General features: G+C 45.3%; 1 protein-coding gene across 1 annotated transcript; it reads left to right on the top strand.

Moving 5' to 3' along the window:
- Positions 1-1,749: 1,749 nt before the first annotated feature.
- On the top strand, positions 1,750-13,142 carry SFRP5 (secreted frizzled related protein 5). Its single transcript, XM_035133222.3, has 4 exons — positions 1,750-1,884; positions 4,442-4,997; positions 9,069-9,146; positions 12,670-13,142. The coding sequence occupies exons 2-4, from the start codon at positions 4,475-4,477 to the stop codon at positions 13,011-13,013; spliced, it is 945 nt and encodes a 314-aa protein (XP_034989113.1). The 5' UTR covers positions 1,750-1,884; positions 4,442-4,474; the 3' UTR covers positions 13,014-13,142.
- Positions 13,143-16,351: the final 3,209 nt, after the last annotated feature.

Here is a 16,351-nt window from a genome sequence, read left to right as displayed (position 1 = left end):
CGCTCCCTGAACACTGCGCTGATTCATCCCAGCACATTCATCAGGAGCCAGTGATTTTCTGTCAGTCCCAGAGCCTGCTGAGCTTATCTTGTTCCTACCTGTGGTACCTGGGGGCCTCAGGCCACCTCCCCTCATTCCAGTGGGCTTGATAAAGCCATGGCTTTATCTTATCTGAGCTGCATTGGCAGCCGCAGATTAATGGGGCCGGGGGAGAAAGAGCGACTTGTCTCTTCAGTGCAGCTAGGAATGACAAGGCTGGGCACGTGTCTACACTTAAGTTAAATGTGGACGGAGCTATGTTCATGTGAGGAACTGCATGTGACAGCAACCGGGTGAAGAGCATACAGTGCGTTCAGATATCCAGCAAGAGGGGATGGTAGCAAGTGATTTGACTTGAAATGCAGAATAAATTTATTCAATTCACTTCCCAGATATGTCACAAATGTTTCCCCACTATAAAGAAGAGTCACATTATGCCCCAACTATGGTGTTATCTGGAGAATAGAGAGCTCCTGAAGGTTGTCCTGATGGGTGGGGCAGGATCCCTTGGTTGGGTCCTGAAACCAGTTCCCATTGCCTAGTTGTCACTCTTGATCCAGTGACAAGTAGTGATGTGAGATGTCAAAGGTGCCTCCATAGCCACAGTCACCACACACAGTGGCCTCCTTTGCAGCTGCCACTGCTGCTGTGGCTGGGAGGGGGCTACAAAGGGGTCGCAGGCTGCTGTGGCACCCCAACCTCAAAATGATGGTAATACTATTGGATGAGGAGTTATAGGTCATGTAAGAGCAAGAGTAGCAGAGCAAATGCCAAATATCACAAAGAGGCAAATAAGATTTTGGACTTCATCAACATTCTTCATTAGACTAGATGCTAAGTCCAAAAAAAAAATTAAAGGGTGAGGGAGGGAAACATTACTGAGCATAAAGGAAAAAAACCTCTGGTATCCCCAGAAATAAATTGTGGCTTCAGCTGGCTGTGGAAATCCAAAGAAGAAAAGCCCAATCTGAGCCCAAAGAGGTGCTACTGGGTAAGCTACAACACTGCTTCAAAGACAGAGAAGCCTCTACTTTATTTGTAACAGCGGTAGCTCATTAAAATTGATTAAAAGGTATCTAAATTTAGGTGATTAAGTGAACAGCAAAGGCTTTCCTTTACCTCAAGCACTGGGAGCATTAGGGGCAGAGATTCTCTTATCTTTTATTTTTATTTTTATTGAAAGTCTGCCTTTTAGTTTCTGGTCAAGTATATAGATTGATTTATTCTTAACTAGATGATTTCCTTCCTAGGAGATGTGGAATAAGCAAACATGCAACAAGTGAAATTATCCCTATCCTGGCAGTAACTTTAAGTCAAAGGAGATCCTTTTCCTTTGACTTTTACTACATTTCCATGTATCTCTGCAAGAAAACAGAGAAAAGACCCCAAGAATGAGAGATGGGCCCAGCTTCCCCCCAACCTGATGTTCTCCACATGTTAATATTGGCTTAGCCTATCCCATCAAAATGGACTTTTGCCAGGCTGCTTCCTCTTGTCCCGCTAAGCCAGATCCTGACACCTGCATCATGAGCAAGAATATTTCCTCCTCCCTAAGTCTCCAAGCAGGCCCAGCATTACTGAGTGCTCACCTCCAAACTCAGCTAGAGGCTTCCCCTCCCCACACAGGGCAAAGTCCGCAGGAGGAGGGAAATGACTAATTGATACTCAGGAGTTAGCAGAGGTCCCCTCACAAGGGTTGGGCCACTGACAGCTCAGATAAACCGTGGATAATAATCTCTTTCTAATGGTGCCTGCCCTCAGGAGGGGCACCCTCTGCAGCCGAGCCTGTTTCCAGGGACTCAAAGGCATGTACAACCATTGCAGAACTACAAGGAAAACAATGAGGTAGGAATAACTCCTCCTTTTGTGAACTGCCCTGCCTTTTCCAAGCTCAAAAACATAGGGCGTTTTGTCTGCGGGTGCATTCTACAACATGCCCTTGATGCAATAGTAGTGCATTAGTGGTGGATTTCTACTGGACTGTCCACACATCATTCTGCTGTATTAATTGTTCTATGGTGTTCTCCAATATCAGCACATTATTGCCATCTGAAAGGGCACCTTGCACTAGAGTGCAACAAAAGCTGGACCAAAAAAAGTTGCAGGATTTCAGTAGGAAGTTACAGGACACGGAAATGAAGCAGTTTGTGTCCAATCCTGGTGCCTTCAAGGGGCATACAGTAATGGAAGTGAGGTCACGTCTATCTGCCATGATGCCACCATAAGCACAAATCATCATGCATGCACAATAAAAAGGGCATGTGGAGGGGGCCATAGATAGACCAATAGAAAAGCATTTCACTGTCTATCTCAGATCCTGGGGGAGTGCTTATATGGTGGAGTTTAAATTAATGGATTTCAGTGAGCTCAAATGTGCTTCGCTCCATGGCCCAATTCACCCATCACAAGGACATGCTAGCTGGGACTGATGGGGACTGAAGTCCATAACATTTGGAAGGCATCAAGTTGGTGAAGGCTGCTATAGTTACTGTCTTACCATGAACAAGGATATCCTTCCTGCTTTGCTTCTTCACTAGTTGAAACAACAAACCACAATCCCTGGCTTAGTCCTATGAGGGATTACAGCTCAAGCAAACCACATTCAGGAAGCCAAGATCAAACCTCGACATTACATGGTCATTTGTTTGGAGCAAAACAAACCATGACACCTCACAGAGCTAAGCCAGGGACTGTGGTTTGTTGTTTCCCCTAGGGAGGGGGAAAGTGACAGACACCTGCACATTCATGGTAAACAATTAACTATGGTTTACCATGATGGGTGAGCACAGACTATATTGGAATGCTGCTGCTTCGTTTTTCTTAAGGCTTGAAGCGGAACTTGGTGTTTGTTCTGGCACTAGAATACACAAAGCCTCTGCCTTTTGAATGTGTACTGCATTCAAATATGTATACTGTTCCTGTAATCAACATGTAAGGCTACCAAATTTATTACTTGCTCCTGGTTCTCTGCTTTCAACAGCACTTTGATCTTTAGAGTTTAGCCAGTACCAATCCTCACCTCCTGTCCGTAATAAGCTTCCCGTGCTTGTTTCTGCAGATCAGGTTTTTGTTAAAGACAAAATAACTTGCGAGGATGGAGGGGGGGGGGTTCCTGACATTTGACAACCCTAATTTGCTTTAGCTTTAGACATAATCTTGTTGACTTGGTTTTGAATGTTAGTGTACCCAGATGAATGGACTTGCAACCTTCATGCAGCTAACGATGTTGTAGAATGTGGTTCATAGCTAGGCAGTCTTCAGTGATCCAAGTTTCTCACTTGGTCAGCTTAGAATCATTGATAGCAATCTGTGGCATTTGTTTGATTTAATGTGGTAAGTATAATGTTCCATTATACTTCCCACATTAAATCATCTCTTCAATTAAACTTCAGGCATTTACTGGGCACCCACCTGGTATCCAGCACTGGCCCTTGTAATGCCCTATATTCCCATATAAGCCTATCCCCTCCCACAAATGTACCAGAGCCCAGTGGCAAATTCAAGTTTCTTTTTCTGACATTTGCTTCTCTCGAGTTGCAAAAGGGATAGTTGGGCTTCCACACCAACATCATTCATCTGTATAACCTGGTCAACAAAATGAATAGATGGTCATTTTCATGTGTAGAGGATCATTTAAACATTTAGTTAGTAGTGGTGAGTTGGATATTATTCAGCCATCTCAGAGAGTCTATTGAATGCAATGAGCAGGTATTGCAAATGTGTTTATCAGTCCTGGCCACAGATATTTTTATGCTTGAAGCAAAACAAGCACACACATGCACACCACTTAGCAGAGAGCCTTCTCTGGACAGGAGTTCGGTATTAAGAGCACTTCAGATATGAGGCAGGAAAATTGCACCCTTCCTGAAATCTACTGCCCAACACCGACTGCTTCATGGCATTTCATAGTCCTGCCAGCTGGGCCCTGGTGCCTGTGTGCGCAGGGAATGGGAAGGGGGGTGGAGAGGGAGAGAGCTGGAAAGCAGGAGGGGGAGGAAGAAAGAGAGAGGGCTGGAGGAGCGGCCCAGACTTGGAGGTGGGGACATCCTTGTGGCTGGCTCCCAACTCAATCCTGGGAGGGGGGGAGCATGCCTGGTGAAGATTGGCTGCCGGTTCCCCCCAAGAGACTGCTTTGGAAACCTAGAGGGGGTGGTGCTAAACAGCCCAGAGCAGAGACTTCAACTTAATCTAGCTTCAGCTCACTTCATCCCACCGATAGTGCCAGATACAACCTTGGGGGAGAATGCTTTTGCTTGCCTAGGTGCAGGCACACCCGTTTTAAGAGGCAGGTGTTGGCTCCTTGGCTGGGCTTGGCCCAGACAGTGCCCCCCATTCAGCTTGGCTCCCATCGGCGCTCGTGGCAACCAGAGTTCCACGTTCTCTCCCTCTCTCTCCCCTGCAGCCGAGGGAGCCTCGAGGGGAGTGTCTCTGAGCCATGATGTCACCCTGCCCATGGAATGCCCTGGGCACTGTGCTGCTGGTTCTGGTGCAGGGCTGGGCGCTGTCCGTGAGTCAGGAGTACGACTACTACAGCTGGCAATCCGACAACTTCCAGCATGGACGCTTCTACACTAAGCAGCCCCAGTGCGTGGACATCCCGGCCGACCTGCAGCTCTGCCACAATGTGGGCTACAAGCGCATGCGTCTCCCTAACCTGCTGGAGCACGAATCCATGCCAGAGGTAAAGCAGCAAGCCAGCAGCTGGGTGCCCCTGCTGGCCAAGCGGTGCCATTCCGACACACAGCTTTTCCTGTGCTCCCTCTTTGCACCTGTCTGCCTGGACCGGCCCATCTACCCATGCCGATCGCTGTGCGAGGTGGTGCGCGACTCGTGCGCTCCTGTCATGGAATCCTACGGCTTCCCTTGGCCTGACATGCTCAACTGCAACAAGTTTCCCTTCGACAACGACCTGTGCATCGCTGTGCAGTTTGGAAACAGCCAGGCAACTCAGCCACCAGGTAACGGCATGGGGAGACTGCGATGGGGAAAAGGACCTGTGCTAAGAGGTTGTCCGGGAGGCAATGTCTCTCTTACAGAACCCCAAACTCATCCTGCCCATTAGACCTTGGCTCTTAGGGTAAGAGGCTCAGGCATACAGCCAACAGGGCACTGGATAAGGGTAGGAGCCCGTTAGACCTTGGCTCCTAGGGTAAGAGGTTCACACATGCATCCAGCTCGGCTCTTGCTGCTCCTGGCTCAGGTTATCGTTCAAAGTGCTGCTGGTATTGCAAAGTGTGCAAGAGACTGTCAGTCTTTAAGGGTATAGTCCAGAAGGGCTAGGCCCAGAACTGGAGTTTTGTCCCCATGTTCATTGCTTATCCAAGCCTTTTCCTGATCTGGTAGTGGCAAGTGGCTTCAAAGCTGAAAATCATCTCTCCTTTCTCTTTCATGCCCCAAGACCAGGCAGTTTCTCATTACGTTTGCTGTGAGACATTATACTGTACAGTACTTGAGACTCTGAGAAAATATCCTGTCACAGTTGCGAAATGAGAGTAGTAAGTGGCTTTCTCAACACTCACAATATTTGTGGTGTTCCTTTCGTGAAGTTTACATAATTTCCCATTTCATTATGTTGAAATAGCATACTGCAACGATGAGCTTATGCATATGTTGATCTTTTGATTCTTTCTTGAATGCTGCTATATGACAGGAACAGGGAACCTGTGGTCTAAAATTACAACTCCCATCATCTCTACCCATTGGGCTCTGCTGAGTAGGGGCCGAGGGGAGTTGGAGTCCAATAACGCCTGAAGTTCCACGGGTTCCCTACCCTGCTCTATATAGGGCTTTCCTTGTCCTTGAGATAACACCTCCAAAAGTCCCTTTTCAGAAGCAGCATCTTTACAAAAGCAGCAGCATCCCAACAGAGGGCGAACCATCCATCTGACCATTTGCCCTGTATCTGTTCCCTTGCAGAGACACAGCACACTCCCAGCGGGGCAGCTTCCTATCAGTTTCTAGGACAGTCTCTGCTGAAGATTTCAAATCTGTAAAAATAATCCTTAATTGCATTAAACCAGGTTACAGTCATGGGAATAGGGTGGGTCCTGAAAACACACTGCTAAAACTCTAATTTGGGGGGTCAGAAGCAGGCTACAGGGCTTAAAGAATGCACTGGGAAAGCAAGTGCAGCAAACATACATATCTACCAATGTGTGATCAATAGCAAATTCTTTAGCACAGAACAACCACTGGGAGGCAGTGTCCAATTGAACAGAGAAGAACATCCAAAGAGATGTATAGCATAGGACAAGGCACTTGGTAAGATTGGAAACAGGAGCCAGAATCCATGACTTCTCTATAGCTTCTCCTACTACCGGTAGTCAGTGGAATAGGGTACCTTACAAATCCCCACTTTAAGTGCATATGGCAACCTTGTTTTGTGCACACTGGGTGGGGTGGAGGGAATCTCCCAAAATCCATGGTCGCATATTTCAACACTCCTCTCCTGGAGCAACATTTTTCATGGATGAGTTTCCATCAGGCTCATTTTGAATTCAGGAGTATCCTTGGAGGCACAGGATATTTCACTCCCCAAACAAGTGGGAAATTCAGAGGAGCCTTTGCAGGATCATTTTCCTAGGAGGATCACTGCTTGGAGGAGTGAGCAGCAGAGATTTATGGTGCGGCTGCGAAAATCTGTTTATTTACAAATGAACAGGCAGGGAACCAGGAGTAGGACAAATATTGCCTGTTAGCACAGACCTTGGAATCCAAAGTCTAGCAAGCTCCAAGCACACTTCCTGCTTCTTCCTAGTCATCACTTCCAACATCTAACTTAACACCATCCATTGAAAAATTGCCCTCCTAAACAACCCTGCCTCTGATCTCCAAGGAAGTCCTATGGGCTTGACTCTCAAAACTGTAGAATAGCTGGTGGAGGTGGGAGACCCTTGGCGAAGGGATGCAAATTCTAGAACAGCAATGGAGCTTAAGGCAGGCATTTTAAGAGCTTTACTGACTTGCTGGTTTTATGGTTAATTTTCACAATTTTATCATTTTATAGTTTCTCAGCACACTGGTTAGACATTACAGTGCTAAGTGATAACTTGTTGAAATGAAAATGAACTCTCCACTCACCAACACCAGGTAGAATACCCTGAGCGATGGCACCCCCAAAGATTGATCATCCGTACCAGATCTGGGATGCTAAGGAACACCTACTAACTTGTTATAATGACATTTCTCTGTGTGTGGCTTCAGGAGGGCACCAGAGATGTCCTGTTCTATTCTTTGTTTCATGCCAGTATTAAGTTAGTGACCCAACTTACAGACTCTCCTATGTCTGTAAGGATCTCGACATGCTCACCTATAGAGCAGATGGCTGGGTTATGTGTCCTATAAAGTTAGGGGCAAGTTTGAAAAGGCTAAAGAAACAATGTCTTCATGCAAATTTCAGGTCACACTCCCCTTTCATACTTTTAGTTTTTTGTAGCATATATATATATATGCTGGGGGTAACTGGAGGCAAAGGATGTCTTGCACTTTTAATGTTGGTATAAAGCTGGGAGCCTCATAAGGATCAGCTTCACACAAAAAAATACCTCTTCTACCTAACTATTAAAATATAAAGGTGCTCTGTCCTCTTTTACATCTAGGCCAACCCTTGTCTCCTTACTCCTTCTCTCTGCTTCTCTGTCTTTCTTCTTCTCTGAAGAGAAGCAGGGTGGTGCTACATCTCATTTAACCCACCCTAGGACACAAAATGGTCCTCAGCTTCATTCATCACTGCTGGAGACACGGCATGACCGTTCTTAGCCCAAGGGATCCCCAACTGTGGCTCATGGACCATCAGAGGTCCCCAAGATTCATTCAGGTGATCCATGGCATGTTCATATTAAATGCTCACAGCAATTTTTAATTGTATTTTTTATTGCTTCTTTTATTTATTGTAAGTTATTATTCTTATTATTCCATAGAATTCAAATTGTAGCACAATAGAAAAAAATAAAAGAAGCAATACAAAATACTATACAAAACCATGCAGCGTATAGCCCGGCACATTACAATTGTTACGACAAGCAGAAAAATCATTAACTGGTCTGCTAAGACCCTCAGCAATTTTCAAGTGGTCCGTGGGGAGAAATGTTTGAGCATCACTGGCTTAGCCTACACTTCAGGCTATTCCCGCCAGTCAGCCCAGACCACCAGAATGTCTTTTTGCCCTTGACTGACAGGTTCGCGTCATACAACACAGAGCCTTCGTTTCCCTCATCCTCTCCCATCAAATGTCTCCTTTGATTTCTATCCTTTTAACCCTCACACGCAAACGTTTAGTGGGCAGGAAGATGGTAAAATTAAATGGAATGTTATTTAACTGGGGCAGGGATAGAGGTTTGTATAATGGGGGAAATTAAGAGGTGGATAAAGAATCAGTTAAATGAGAAACAAGTATTCCCCCCTCAAAAAGAAGAAGAAGAAGAAGTCTTATCCAGCTGTTGAAAAGGCTTTCCAATAAGGATTACGGGCTTCCTGTTTGAGTGAGCCAAACTCCCAAACCTTCTGTTAGTTCAAGATACTTCATGACAGGCCAAAGAAAGTTCGTGATGAGGCAGATGAACTGGGATTGAAAATAATCATTATGAGATGTGGGCTGCCCATGAGAATACAGACAGGAAGTTGCAGGGCCAGAGCTGTGAGCAATGTCCCAAACATTTGGCAGGTGAGGTGTTATGTACTGAGCTGAATCATAGAACAATAGGATCCAGAATCAGCAGTCTGATTGGTCCGCAGGAGCCACCCAATCCAACTCCAGGTGGAAGTGAATCCGCAACCTGATTGGCCTGCAGGAGCAGCCAATCAGGCTGCTGGCAGAAGTCAATCCACAAACTGATTGGCCCACAGGTGTAGCCCTGAAGTAGCCAATCACGCAAAGCCCATTGTGTAAATAATGTATATAAGCAGATGGTTGGGGGAAAGGGCATTCTTCTCTTCTTCTCCTTGATGACTAAGAGCTGAATAAAGAGCATGAAATTCACTCTCGACTCCGAGTATATTTCATGAGGACTCACTCTTTTTCCATCTTGCAGTGTCAAAGATCTGCACCCAATGTGAGATGGAGCACAAGGCAGATGGCATCATGGAACAAATGTGTTCTAGTGACTTTGGTGAGTCATCCATTCAAAGCAGCCGGGATTGGGGAGTCTCCACTTGGGGCATCTGAGAGTGAAGCTGAAGCTCCGCAGAACAACTGTTGAGAAGGTGTTGCAAATTCTTTACTTGCATTTCCCTATCTTCTACAACTTGCTGGGAGGCAAAGCTCCCCTTGAACCCCAGCCTTTGCCATCAGAACTCCAACAGCCTTCCAGCTTGTTTCTGGCCCAAAGCAAGGGACTGTTTCAACCTAGAAAGCCTTACAACTCCACTCCATTGCTTAGGACAGAGCTTGTATTTTGCTGGCAGAGGGTCCCAGATTTAATCCCCAGCATTCCAGGTGGAATGGGGAAAAACCACTGTCCAAAGCTCTGCAGAGTCACTATCTACCACTGTCTGGTTACCACTGGAGTGGCTAAGGCCTGTGTTGCTCCAAATATTGTTGGACCCAATCATCCCTGATAACTGACCGAGGCTGATGAGAGTTTGAGTCCAACATGGGAAGGGCCACGTGGTTAGTCACCCCTGGTGTGTAGAGAATATTGAACTATTAGTATGACTCAGTGTAAGGCAGCTTCTTATGTTTTGGAGCAGACTGAGTCCAAGGTATCTGAAGAACCACCATCTGAACCTGCATGCTATGCAAGACCCTTTGAGTACTTCCACATCTGGAAATTAGGGAAGAGGCTCTTTTAGGTGGAAAGACCCTGGATGTGGATTGCCTCCCCACGTAGATTAGCTTGGCACAAACAATATCTTTTAGATGGTAGGCCTGTGATTAGACCGTTGAACTAGGACCCCAGACATCTATTTAATTCTGCAATCTTGATTTGTTCTCATTATGTTATTCAGGTGGTTATAGTGGATCCCACTTTCAATAGTGTCTGTGTGTACGAAGGTTTTAGGGCACCTATACAGTTTACTTTCCAATCTATGAATGGCCTGTAGCTGCCTGCTGAGCTCCTGTAACTTTCCATGCGGCAAAGGTTCAAGTGTTGGTCGGTTGGTTTTGCACTATAGCGCAAGGTATCCCTGCAGATGGCAATAATGTGGTAACATCGGGGTAGCATTGCAGAACAATTAGTAAAGTGGAATGATGTGTGAGTGGTCCAGTCTAAACCAATAATTAATGCACTATTATTGTGCGAATGACATGTTGCAGAAATATATAAATAAAAGTTAAGACCAGCATTCTGGAGGCGGGGCTCCAGGTCTGAAGAAACCAAGGTACAAATCCCCACTTGGCCATAGAACTCACTGGGTGACCTTAGCCTAGTCCAACTAACTTTATAGGGTTAATGTGAGGGTAGGATGTTGTGGGGAGGGAGGGTGAGACATGGACTTGTGTTCCTAGCAGGAAACAAGGATAAACATGCAAAATAAGCAAAGAAAGCATGTCGAGCCTGCTTGTCTGTTTGCTTAAGCTATTAACTACTTGTAACTATTTCATCGGTATTATTTCTGCTGGTGTTTTTTTTATCATCTGTATTTTTTAATCTATGTTAATTTTGGCTTAATTATGCTTAACACAATGCAGAATTCGTTCATTGCCCTGAAGACTGTTTATACTGGAAAAGCAACATACACATTTTTTAAACAAATCATCATAAAAATAAAACGTGATGTGCCTCGTTCCAGAAGGAAGGAGGCCGGCCTGCTACTTCAGATGATAATCCCAGAAAAACAGTTAAATGCTGAAAATAGGAGGCAATGATCGGAGAGGATTGTCAGATCTCTCTCCCAGCAACTCCCCTTCGAGGCATCCATCTCTTTGATGAAGTCTTGGCTTCAACAGTGATGTTCCCAGTTGACCATGGCAAAGAGGGTTCAGGCTGACACAGTGTGGTTAAAAAAAAAAGTTAAAACAAAACAGTACAGTATCCACCCAGCAGCAGCTCTTTTTGCTTCAGATTTCAGCATGACCAAAGGGCAGCTTATATTGCTGGTACTAACAAGATATACACAGGAGAGAGCTGTCCAGAAAATGGTCAGAAATCAACACCTTTAACATCTCTCTTTAACACACATCATACGTGCTGGTGGCAAGTTGTTCCAGGGTAGAACACCATTTTTTTCTCAACACACAAGACCAGGCAATTTGGATCATCAACTATGTATCTTGTGCATGATGTATGGGAGGCCGAGAACCACTTCACATGAGATATTTTCCCTCCATATTATATGGCTCCCAGCCATCCATAGGATCCTCTTCACATAGAAAATCAGTGCATGGATACAATCACAGTGGTTTCCACGATTATGCAGCAGCTTCAAAGTCCTGCTGTAGTCAACAAAATTGATCCTTGATGTAACTAACTTTGTACTTCCCCAAAAAAGCTATTAAAATATACTGCATTTTCCACCTTTTTATGAATCCGACCTACTTGCTATTGTAAATGCATTACTGGCACTATATGTATACAGGCATGTGATGAGAATAGAATTTGATCTTATTCTAAACACACAGATTAAAAACAAGGATGCAAAAAATATATATCTAAAAGCTTAGAAAATACAACCATCAATTCATAGCAATCAAAGACATTATTTATTTTAAAATGTCATTTAGAACTCCTGCATAAGGAACTTCTGTACAAGAATATATGCCACTGCAGCTGACCAAGTTGAGAGGCATTTGGGATCCAAGGGGGTCACAGAACTTCACTGAATAATATTGATTGTATTTTATTGATTGCACTGAGTTTCTCCATGTTTTTCTACATGTTGTTGCCATATGACTCTTACTACAATTGTGGAATCGGCCATCTGAAGTTTTTTTAATTGCACAGGTTCTGTGCAAGGTTGTGCTTCCTAAGCTTTTAGATTGTTGTAACCTTGCTTTCAAATCTTTTATAAGGTCAAATTCTATTATCATCACATGCTTGCATAAATATTGCAAATGCATTTTTTGGCCCTATAGTTATTACGTTGACATTATAGAAAGGTGGAAAATACACTACTGTATATTATTTATTTATAGCTTTTTTTTAACCTTGATTTTTGTGTTGTTTATTTGTGGCATACAGACAGAGATATTTTCTTTCATTTCTGGTTTTTGTAGGAGTAGGCTGGAGCATGTTTTGTTCCACTCCTGGACTAAGGACAAAACCAGGATGACTTGCACCTGTTGAGGAACCTTTCTCCAATGAACCAGTGATGGGTTTATAGAGAACCAGTGTGCCCAAAGCTTAACAGATGGTGGCTTGTCTTTTTGTCAAATACAAATCTATCATTTACAAACAAATGTACTCAACAGGAAGTTAAAGAGGAATTCCACGACCTCTCATTCAGTCAGAGGAGACAAACCAGATCCTGACAATCTGTGTGACCCAACTCTATTACCTACTCATCTCCCCTTGGTGACTTTTTTTAAAAAAAACAGGGCCACATGCATAGCTGTCAATCAAGCCAATCAAGCCAATCCTCCTAATCCCTGTCCTTATGAACTCACACACCCCTCTTCTTGTTCCTTCACTTTGACTTCACCCAATTGTCTGTAAGCTCCTAACACAATCTGCTTCCCATTTCCCCCTACAGTGGTGAAGATGCGCATCAAGGAGATCAAGAAAGAGAATGGGGAGAGGCGATTGGTGGCTGCACAGAAGAAGAAGAAGCTGCTCAAAGTGGGGCCGTTGAAGCGCAAGGACACCAAGAAGCTGGTGCTGCACATGAAGAACGCAGGTGCCTGCCCCTGCCCCCAGCTTGATGACCTCAGCGGCAGCTTTCTGGTGATGGGGCGAAAGGTGGGTGGGCGGTTGCTAGTCCTGGCCATTTACCGCTGGGAGAAGAAGAATAAGGAGATGAAATTTGCTGTCAAATTCATGTTCTCCTACCCTTGTTCCATGCACTACCCCTTCTTCTATGGGGCAGACCCCCACTGAATCCCCACTCATTCCAAGAACCCTGCTCACTCTTCTTCACAGCACTCCCCACACTTTTTGGTTCCCCACTCCTAGTCCACAGAATACCCTTTTTTCTATGGGCTGACCGACACAAAGCCACATACTGTTGGGAACCCATCCCTGCAACAGGACTCTTTCTTCTAAAGCACAAACTCCATTAGAACCAGCTCCGTTAAGTTCCAGATCAGAGTTCTGCCCATCTTGGATGCTTTGGAGAACATGCAGAAATCCACCTCATTCCCAACACACCTTCACCAGAAGAATAAGTCTTAGCCCCTGCAAGCAAACATCTCTTATCAATCCCAGTATACCCAAGATCCAATAGAGGCTGAATCACACAGAATTTTAGTTGCAACCTTTCGTGGAACATTGAAGGAAAATCCCAGGCCATTCTTAATTCCTACTAGTGAGAAGCCAAAGATTTTGAAACATTATGAGCAGGGCGACCAATGCTTTCCAATTGCAACCCTTCATTTTCATAGTGCATTGAACGACTTAGCCCACTAGATATTGTCAGACTCCAAATCCCACATCCCCAGCTAGCAAACCTAATGGGCAGGGATGATGAGTGCTGTGGTCCAGCAACATCTGGAGAGTCTAGGGTCCCCATCCCATCCCTGACCTAGTAGGAGTTGGCCAGGCGCAGTATGAAGCTCTAAACATCTCAGACTGCCAGACACCAGATGCGTTGTACAAGCTACAATGTCCCAACTACATAATACTTCACTGAACTGACAATCCCCAGTTCTGGCCTCCTCTCCTAGGTTCTGCATAGCAAATTCTCAAGCCATGTAGAGCAGGCATCCCCAAACTTTGGCCCTCCAGATGTTTTGGACTACAATTCCCATCATCCCTGACCACTGGTCCTGTTAGCTAGGGATTATGGGAGTTGTAGGCCAAAACATCTGGAGGGCCGCAGTTTGGGGGTACCTGATGTAGAACCTTAAGCAGACACTAAGCAAGGTCTCCCTAGAAGGCTCCCCCAATTTCCAGCTCTCATGGCCATTGGCTACTACTCTGGCTGGGGCTGATGAGAGTTGTTGTCCAAGTTGCAGGAGGCTGCTGGTCTGTTATATGAATATGATGCTTGAAGGCAGGTGACACCCCTCAACTGAAAAGTCCAGCAGTTATTCCGTCATGACATGGTCATTATTGCATCGGCATCTTTTGAGGCAGAGATCTGTACAGCATCCTTAAACATTGTGGGGCAGATCCACCCCAGAGATTTTGAACATATTCAACACACATCCAAAGCACAAAACTTCCTCTTTCCCCCCCCCCCAAAAAAAATTCCTGGGAACTGTATTTTGTTAAGGGGACTGGGAATTGTAGCTGTATGAGGGTGAAACAATGATTCTCATGATTATTCGGGGAGGTCATGTGCTTTAAACGTGCACTGAATGTGCTTTGAATGTATGGTGGGGATCTGCATGTGGCAATACCAAGCAAGGTATGAGGCATTCACTCTGCCTGAGGCATTCATGGTCCCTTACAGAGTAATAGACATCAAGCGGTCTATAGGTTTAATTGTTCAAGACCACTTGTAATTGGGGATGGACGGACCACTTTGCTATATGAAGCCGTTTATGTGAAGTTTCACTGAAAAATATGCCCATCACCAATTCCGTCTCCTTCCCCTCTCCATGTTGACTTGCCTATGTGGCTTGTAGAAATATAATGACTATACCAAGTAGGTTAGTGCCCCAACCCTGGAGGAGCACATCGGACCCGTGCGTGCACCAGTGAGGAACCAAAGCACCAACTGGGCCTGCCAGGTGGCTGTGTCCACCACACAGGATGCCAGACCACCAACTGAGCCTGCCCGACAGATGGCAAACACAGGGCGAATGTGTCTCCCTGGGGCCCTTCCATCTGGCAGTTTTCCAGACTCCTGAATGGTCAAGACCAGCTGGCAAGTTAATCCTGGAGCGAATATTTATAGCATCAGCACTGCCAGTTTCACCGCTCCCCACACCAGCTGTGGGGTGGGGGGGGGCTGCCCAACACAAAGCAAGCTGTAGGAACTGAGCCTGGCTCCCACACACAGAGGGGTTTTTCACAGGGGCTCATTCCCAGCCAAAGTTTGCTGAGGAAGAGAGGGTGGTAAGCTGAGGAGCTCTTGAAAGAACCTCTCTTCCACTCAGGGAATCCTCCGCCCTTGGATTTTCCAGATGCAAATCATACAGCATGTCACACACACACACACACACACACACACACACACACACACAACTTACTATTGAGTTCATGGTTTTTGGCCACAACTGCGTGTCGTGACTCACTTTTCCCTGCACACTACTGAGAGGATGTTGTTGAAGATTCAACCACCAGTTCAATCGGTTTTTGTACACTGAAGTGGTGGTGGTCTGGTGTTGCCATCTTGTCCTTTGCCTCAAACCGCTAAGTGTCTTTGGCTAGCCTTGCCTTTTGTCGCGGCAAACTTGCCATCCCGCTGGAGGATGCTGAGGGAAAACGACTGGGCTGGTAACTTCTCACAGACCGTCCCCTCAAAAATGTGAGCTATTTTGTTCCCACTAGGACTTCAATCAATCCCCTTCAGGTTGTGAACTGGGATATATTTACAAGCTAGGCCATTCCCCACTGTTCTTACATTTTTATTTATATGGCCTGCACATCACTTGGGCACTGACAGATTCTCATGGCACCTGACAGCTTCAGAGCCATCATTGCTTGACTTCAGGGGAAGAATGCAAACACCGCTAGCTCCGTAAATACTACTCTTCTGTGACTTACGAAAGGAACACTTTCCACTTCTTTGCATCAGATCACAGAGAGGGATTAACAGTGCATTTACTTTTGTCCAAGAATTCCGTGCTACATCCAATTAGCAAATTAGGTAGAAAATAAAGTGCCCACCTGATCAACATATACATGGGACTAGTCCTCAAGGCCTTAGCAACCTGAAACATTTCTTTACTGGCCCAGGTCCACTGAGTAGAAGCATCCCTAGTTTGGTGTTACTCAAGAGTTGCGTTTGTTCATGGAGCACAGCCTTTTATTAAAAATACCATACCTGGGGATGCGGTCATCTGCATTCAATTTCCTTCACTGAAAATGCCATTTTAAGCTATTAAATTTGGCCCATTTTTTTTTAAAGAAAACAGGTCTGCCATCTTCTATCCTGTCCAATATCCACTCTAATAAATCCCATAGAACTTGTCCTGACCACCATCTTGCCTGCTTGGTTTTGCCACCATATAGCTTAAATTTTCATTGACCCTTGTTTCATCTCGGGGACATGCATGCAGAACTTAAGACAGCTCTTGCTCTTGCTGTCATTCAGGATATTTTCATTA

Source organism: Zootoca vivipara, chromosome 5 (assembly GCF_965207765.1).
Source record: "Zootoca vivipara chromosome 5, rZooViv2.hap1.1, whole genome shotgun sequence".
NCBI lineage: Eukaryota > Metazoa > Chordata > Lepidosauria > Squamata > Lacertidae > Zootoca > Zootoca vivipara.
Note: the sequence above shows the minus strand (reverse complement) of the source record. Positions and strands in the feature narration are given on the sequence as shown.